This window comes from Amblyomma maculatum, chromosome 5, assembly GCF_055883805.1.
Source record: "Amblyomma maculatum isolate TAMU_Amacu chromosome 5, ASM5588380v1, whole genome shotgun sequence".
NCBI lineage: Eukaryota > Metazoa > Arthropoda > Arachnida > Ixodida > Ixodidae > Amblyomma > Amblyomma maculatum.
In genome coordinates, this window is record NC_139348.1 from 116,385,685 (window position 1) to 116,393,894 (window position 8,210).

General features: G+C 44.4%; 1 protein-coding gene across 1 annotated transcript in view; it reads right to left on the bottom strand.

Moving 5' to 3' along the window:
• Window positions 1-8,210, bottom strand: part of LOC146189295 (fatty acid synthase-like) — a 49,479-nt gene that overhangs the window by 34,793 nt on the left and 6,476 nt on the right. The window contains exons 2-5 of the mRNA XM_084604152.1: window positions 6,558-6,696; window positions 5,498-5,824; window positions 3,426-3,626; window positions 880-1,002 (exon numbers count right to left, since the gene is read on the bottom strand). Coding sequence (XP_084460278.1) covers window positions 880-1,002; window positions 3,426-3,626; window positions 5,498-5,824; window positions 6,558-6,690 — 784 coding nt within the window. The 5' untranslated portion in view covers window positions 6,691-6,696. The remainder of the gene's footprint in view (window positions 1-879; window positions 1,003-3,425; window positions 3,627-5,497; window positions 5,825-6,557; window positions 6,697-8,210) is intronic.

Here is an 8,210-nt window from a genome sequence, read left to right on the forward strand (position 1 = left end):
CTAAGGAGTGCGCTCAGTGACGTCCATCCACACTATGCGGCCTACATTACCGCGGCTGATTGCCCAGACGTGGCATAGAAAGCCACGTACGACATGCGTCAAAGAACTCCGGTGACTTTCCGGTCTATAGGTGGTGGCCATGTGGCCATCTATACCACGTCTATGTATAGGCTACAAATTCATTCACTGTCTTCACCAATAACACGATAGGTGTAAGGTTTCGCCCAGCCTAGTGCTTGGGCCTATGTAGTGAATTGCTTGGAAAATGGGCTTTTCATCGCCACCTTGTGCAGAGAACGAAACGTTTGTGCCATAGCGCTCCTCGGCGGAGGCTATCCTTGCACCATTAAATGTCGCCATTATTATAACTATCATCATCATCATCATCATCAAACCAGGGCTTTGTAATTGATCATGGATGACTGGACGAAAGCTATGAAACGCCAGAAGGTTGGGAGATAGTGGGTTGTTGGCCACTCTCGATGGCCGGAAGCCTCTGGCTCTCGGCGACCCTTTTGGCCCGCTCGATAATCAATAGCCAGACTGCCGGGCCAGAGCTGATCAGGGCGGCGTCCCACTACTCGAAAGAGTGAGGGGCTGACCCTGGTCCGGAAATCTAAAAAAGAATATGATATAATGTGGCTGTACCGCCGCAACGAGCGCAAGACGGGGGGTATACGAACGGGGTATATGTAAGAATGTACTGTCAGGTTGGCGAAGGAGTGCGTCTGTAACCGACACCAAATAGGCTAGTCAGACTAACCAGCTCTTTGAGGTGAACTGCCGAAAAACTCATGAATGACTGCAGGCGTAGCACTCCATCTCATTGCTTCTGCCTGAGCGCTCATGTACAGCAGTGTCAAACACAAGCGTACACACCTTCAACCTTGTAGCCATCAGCGTTGGCCTTGACGTTGATCACCCTTGCGTACACACGCCGTGCCACCGATGCCCGCTGAACAAAGAAGCAGCCCACAGTTTCACTACGAACGTAGCCGTTGCCTGCGAATGAAAAGAAAATAAAAAACTCTCGCGGAGTGTACACACATATCTATCTGGTCATGTTCGTCTATGTATTAGCTATAGTCATAGACAGTTTAGGTCAACTGCGCCACTATCGCAAGGCCGAAGCAGAACCCATGATATAATGAGCCCTTTAAATCGTTTTGGCAAAAGAAACGAAGTGCGCGATTTGCACAATGTTTCCGTGCACCTTGAAGCATTTGGAAGTGAGTGATATCGGTGTACGGTTATTCCCTTCTTTAAAAGCAGGAATAGCAATCGCACTGCGCCGCTCAAGAAGTGAAGAGTGCGCCGGAAAGAAAAAAATCAAATACACTTCACAGTAAAAGTGACATTATTCAGCAAACGTTTAAATAATCCTGTCTGTTTTTCAGTGCGGTCGAAATAAGCGCTGCTGAAAAACGCCCATCCTTCCAATGTGGAGCCCTTCCGTTGAATACGGCAACATGGTAACTAAGTAATTACTCTCGCGGTCGATCTTATTCGCAAACGAATAAAAATATTTGCAATACTACATTTTTATTTCATTGCGGAGCGGCTGATCATAACTCGCATCGTAATTCGCGTCCTAATCTGCTGTTTCCCGCTCGACAATTTTTTCCGCTGTACTTTGAGCGTTGTATCAGTTCGCTTGGTCAGCCGTTCCCTGAGCTAGCAGGACACAGTAATCAGTAAATTAAATGTTGCAAAAAGTTTACTGCGTATTATGACAGTAATTATGGAGAATTTAATTTTCCCGGATAGTGACTTCCAAAAAACCACGCTAGTGAGCCATGTAATGGTCTTAAGAGTAGAAGGATCGGCGCTGTTGGTACTGTTTGGGGGAAAAGTGTTGGTATTTGTGTATTGGGCTTTTGTCCTGAAAGGACATGCGGTTTGAAGAACGCCGTAATGAAGGAATTCAGATTTATTTAGATGACATGGTGTTTTTTTTTAACACGCGCTGACGTCGCTCCACCTACAGCCGTATTTGCACTGGACCTATATTGAAATGGGGCTTCCGCGGCCAGGACTCGATTCTGCTACTTGGAAAACCGCATTCGAACGTCGAAGGCACTGAGCCACTTCCACACGTCTTTGTGAAATGCTATACCAAGCTGTCCTTGTGTTTCTATTGATATAAGAAAAACCGATCCACTATCATCTACAGCATGATATGATGCGAAATCATGTTGCGTATAAATTTCGCAGCTCGGGAGGGCTGCCGACCGCTGCATCTACGCTCTGCCACTTCCATTGAAAACAATACTTATTTTGAACGGCCCGATTATAATTAGTAAAGGCAGTATGTTCCCGCCAAATTAAAAAGCGGGGACCATTTTGATGAGAAAGCTTCATCGGTATGCATACAGTAAACGTTTACTGGAGCGTATGCGCAAGAATATTAAGGCGAAAGCCTTTAATGGCTCATGCTGTCGTGGACAAGACGTGTCCCTCTTTTGCGGCGCTCTGATTGGCCGAGGCGGGATGACGTCATAGAGGTCTCGACAAATCACAGAGCACCACCACAGCATGCGCGAATGCGTGCCTTATACGATCATATGCCAATCAATGAATTATTAATTGTTAATTAATTAATTAACGACTAAGTAAATGATTCAATGTTTACCCAATCAGTGATTAATGAAGTAATTGACCAACTACCTATTTATTGTCCGATTATTTCTTGAATAATTATTAGCTAATTAACTAAATAAACAATTGCTAATTAGTGCCAGTTGCTTACCGGAATACGGCACTCAGGCTTTCACCTTTCACTACTTTAGTCGCTAAAGTTCCTGTTTCTTTTTTTTTTTTTATCTCTGGGTGCATGGTAACCTCCCAGCTCGGTACGGGGGTAATAATAAAACTCATTTTCTAAGCACGAAATAAATGCTCCCTTTCATAACCCTCCTATTATCCACTCTCAATTGCTTGATTTTTAAGACAATTGAGGAGAGCTCTAATTAACGGGAACATTTATTTTTACACTTAATGCAGAAGGGGATAAAGCGAGACACTGCATGGGCAAACCGGCAGATCAAATTAGGCAAGTCCAAGCCAGCAAGATTCCACTGTGCGTGTAAACTAAGAAATTCATAATAATTTAGTGTGTCTTCGGAGTCGGACATTGCCCAAGTAATAAGATGCTAACGAGGTATGGCCGTTTTCAACTTTACCCTCTGCAAAAAAAAATAAAACACAATAAATAAAGCGGTATATCATAGGGAGAGTCATAATGAGTCCAAAGCACATCTACGGGTATAGTGACAAGGCTGCCTCTGTATTTCAGTGGCTCAAACCGAGGAAGATAATGAGTTGCAGAACAGAATGTGTTCTTTCGAACTGTGCAGATAGCGTGCAAAATTGGAGTCACTTTAGCAGCCATTTTTTAAGCTTAGAGGCACAAATCGAGTACTCACACTCGATGTCGAAGGCAGCGCACCTCCCTTTTGGCGATAGCAAGCCAAGGCGGGCGAACTTGATGAAAGCTACGGGGTCAAGGGTGACGTTGCTTCCACCCACGATGGCGGCCTCGCAGCGTCCCGAGCGAAGCGCCAGCAGGGCTTCGTTGAAGGCCGTCATTGAAGACGAACAGGCCGTGTCGACTGTGACGCTTGGGCCTGCGAATGATACGAAGCGGCAGGAGGTTGTAATCCGGTTGCACACCGGACAAGGCAAGGAAAACTCATACCATCGGATGCAACTCTGAAATGCCGCAGCAAATTCCACTAAGATGTTTAGGCCAATGTTTAGGCAATCGGCAATGGTGGAGAACACTTTTATGTACGCAGGGATTCTCAGAATTCGCTCAAACGAAGCCAACGGCTACAAATGCAAGTTGTATTGATTTCGCACAAATTTCGTGCTAGACGTACGATACACCGGTCTGACTTCCCCGAAGAGGCGATGATGCCAGGTTCAATTGCCGCCACACTGAAAATTAAAAGTTCTACCGGACAATAACGTCACACAATCTCACCAAATCGCATAGACTCTCATACGGTGGACATCATTATCATAAAATATCGTACATAATTTATGATAATGTACGAGAAACTATGAGATCTAATGCAATCATATGCGATTTGTATGTGATTTCTTATGCGAATTGAGTGAGTTTTGTGTGAGAAAATGTGAGGTTATTGCCTCATAAAATTTTGTCAGCAGGGCGGAACAGAAAATCATTTTCGTCATCTGCAGAGTTTCTGCGATTTTTTTCTGTAGTCGGATCGCTGCTGCAACGTGGTTGCTATAAGTATTCACTCATTTATTATCCATACAGAAGTCTCTGTACCCAAAGGCATCAAGCGACTGTCATGACTACGTGCTAAATTATGTTGCATGCACGAGCTAGCGTAACTTCTCAGACGGCTGGGAAGTGCAAGTGGAATAACCTCATAATGAGCTTAATCACTCAATTATGACAATGGGACGGTGCCATTACCTGGATGAACTTTATTGGGGATTATTCACTTCTGTGGTTTTAGTGGTATACGACGGCTCTAGTAAAGCCGTTTCTCAACTTAACTCTCCATTTTCCAGTCTCTGTGCATAGCTATACTGAACAACAATGAACGCATTGAGCGGACCCTTCAGAACATATAGCGTTTGGAATCTTTCTAAAAAGCAAAGGAAACAAATACTCGTGGACAACGGTAAATACATGCACGAAAACAAAATATCCAAAAGACGCGAACGGTCGTCTTAGTACCTTACACATTGATAAATAAAATAACCAAAATTGAAATGCAAGTTACGTTCGCTATATGAAGCGTGTCCATATTGCGCTGTTGTCCACAGAATAAAAGATGACAAGAGTTTTCCTATGGTTCGACGCGATATTCAGTAATCTGGATATTTGAGAAGGCGGTAATTACACCGAATGAAGGATGAAAACGCCGCATACTGCATTGCCGCCACAGGCTGCTGTAATAATATGTTCTTCAAGCTGATTTTATATCTCTAGCATTCGTTGCCCCATCGTTGTTGCTATAGTGGCGAATCATGTACAATTTATACCGAGCAAGGTTTGCAAACAAGCCTTTGAACATAGCCGCAGCTTCTCGCACTCTGTCGATTAGTCGGCCATCATAATGAACCATTGTACGGATAACCATGATCGCTTTATCATTCCAATAATATTAAAATAACAACATATAGAAAGCATCACCTGAGTGCCAACCATCAAAACACAAAAACACATCACATAGCACAAAGACGTTGGTTTTCTCTCTAAGCTGTTTGATACACGGTGAAAGAAACCATTCGCTCAACAAGGCAAAGAGGAAAAATTGTTTGATACTACCAACTATCCCATCTTCTCCAGATCAGGTTTCCTCGGGGAGAGAAGGCTCTTTGCACAGTAACTCTGGGTTATTTCCCGTTGAAGGATCAAGCTAGTTCTACTAGGGGCAGCTGATCATTCAATTGGTCCCAGGCCGACCAAGCGGCTCCCAAGACAATCAGTGTTCACTGTCGCAGCTCCGCCTACCGTGGAAGTCAAACGAGTACGAGATGCGGTTGGAGAAGAAGGCCCGAGAGCTTCCAAGCAAGGTGTGTCCGTCCGACTTCGTTGGGTCTGTTCTGTGAGAGTTGGCCGTGTCGGAGAAGGAGGCGCCCACGAAGACACCCACTTTTCGACCCCGCAGTGTCGCCGGGTCGTAGCCGGCGTCCACGATGGCCTCGTACGAGGTCTCCAGGAGTAACCTGATCTGCGGGTCCATTGCGTGCGCCGGCTTCGAGTTCACGCCAAAGAACTGCGCATCGAACCGGGACAAGTCACGGATCTTGCCATGGCGCTTGGGAATTCCCAGGTGTCCTGGAGAAAAAGGAAAAGATGTTTACTAGCGGTAAATGTGCATGTAATCATTTCGTTATTTTAGCGCCGCATTCGATCGAATATCTTAAAGGTATCAGCAACCAGAGAAAACATTTTCACATTGAAATTCCTGGTTTGCTTATTTACGTATTTACATTCATTACAGTACCCTCAATTACCCAAGCATTGTAGAAAGGAGTTCGAGTAAAATAAAGATTATAATGAAAAAAACAAATAACGCGACCACTACCAAATGTGTGAAGGACATTTCAGCAAAAAGCGCTATTAATAAGTAAACCGTAAGAATGTTACAATGATAGCATCAACTGTCAAAAAATGCGGTATAATATAAGCAACAAATACAAGAAAAATTTCAGGTAATCAAACACTATGTTCAAATTAGATATTTTTATGACGTCGCACAGCCACAGAAAGAAAAAATATATAACCACTTAGCATAATCTATTGTTTTTTTTGACACCGCAAAAAAAAATCGAAAGCGTGTCTGCTCCGATTCAGTATTATTCACTAATATCATAAAAGGCCTTAGAAGATTTAAGTCACGTAATCAGGATAATAAAGTTGCATAACTACTTTTGTTTTTTAAAGTGTATGATGTTTGACGTATATATATGAGATCACTGACACATGGAAAATCATTCTCATGTGCTTATCCTAGTAGTACCAAAACCTTGATCTGAATTTATGCGAAATTATATGTAGGCAGACACACCTGGCGGCCAGCGTACGTCATCCAGTGTGACCATATCGACGCCCGCGTAGAGTTTCTCCTTGAACTCTACCAGATGATCCGCTTGCGGCAAGTAGGCTGAGAAGCCCGTTATTACAATGTCGTCTTCTTGCATGGCTTTCTGTGAAAACGAAAAGAGAACACATACAAATGTTTGTGCCAGGACGCACAAAATCTCGCTCTAAGGGACAAAAAAATGTGATGGAAATCTTGGTCACTCACAATGGCTGGAAAACTAAGCACAATAAAGACACCGCGGAGTCGACGGTAAAAATCGAACGCATTCTTATAGCGTCTTCCCAAAGCGTCCCACGGGTGTGCTAATCATTATGCTTAGCGACGTTCGGCTTTTTGTTTCGTTGCAGCGATTATGCTCATACGTAGCGCTACAGCTCACCGCACCACCTGCCGCTACCGCACGAGCGTCAGTACGCATGCGCAGATCACTCCGATGGCGACAGATGGCGCCACATTCCTGTCAAATTTCGGCGGGCCGGACGCGGGGACCAATCAGCGCGTGCTGTGCTGACAATGCGCCGTAGCGGTAGACGGCCACGGTAAGCGGCAGTGCTAAACTAAATGTCTCTATTTTCCTATCATGCTTTTCGGGCGACGTCCGGTGTCACAACTGATCAGAGAGCAAATGAAGAGCGATCTCGCAGCTCGTTATAGAGGGACGCAGGCAGGTGTAAGTGGCTCCAAGTTGTCTTCCAGCCACAGTGGAGAGATGACAGGAAGATGGGATCCTTTAGTACACAAAACAAAGCGAACCAGGTTTGAGGGGAAGCCTCAGCCGGCTAGCTAATGTTTCTAAAATAGACTTAAATTCATCCCAAGATCAGTCCTCTTGTCGGAAAGTTGAGAATCGGACAGCTACTCTCCCTCATGCCTTTTTCATTTTATTTTCATTCAGTTTTGTCGTCAGAGCTCAAAAATGTTATCTGTAACAGTTAACCTTAGACGCAACGGTCAAGGGGCCGATACCATTCGTCGAGATGGGAAGCGAAGATGTCTGTGCTTCCTGTTCGGCCAGTATGCACTTCAACTGTTGTGGTGGCACATTATCTATGGCCCCGGAATAGTACAATACCTTGAACGGAGTTCCGCGTTTTGAGCGCCGGCATGGGATGCTCTAAGACCATCGTGATGAGAACAGCTTCCGGCTGGCAGATGTGCTCGTGCACGGAAGAAGCTCAAGAAGTTACGACAAAGCATGGACCACAGCGATATGTCAACGAGAGTAAGAGACCCACAAGGTAACGCAACACCATCTTGACTCCTTGACCTAAATACTTCTGCTATTACAAACTATACTGTAGTAGTTCTTAGGCTACTTTTCGTTGCCGTGACTCCAAACTGCTTCGTCCACTGATTTTCTGCTAACTGCATATCGTAATTAGTGCATACAAATCCAAATAGGCTCTCCCAAACCCAGTTTAATAGTTCATTTGTAGTCCCTCATGCAAATTTAATAGCTAATTAGGTTTCTCTACTAGATAATTTGGCCTCAGAAGGCGTTTCATAAGTTCGTCATCACTTTTAACGAGCTTCCATTCAGATCCCTGTTAACTTTAGGTATTTTGTGCCATGAGTAATTTAAAAAAAAAAGAGTGCGATTAGCACTCTTTAAAATTT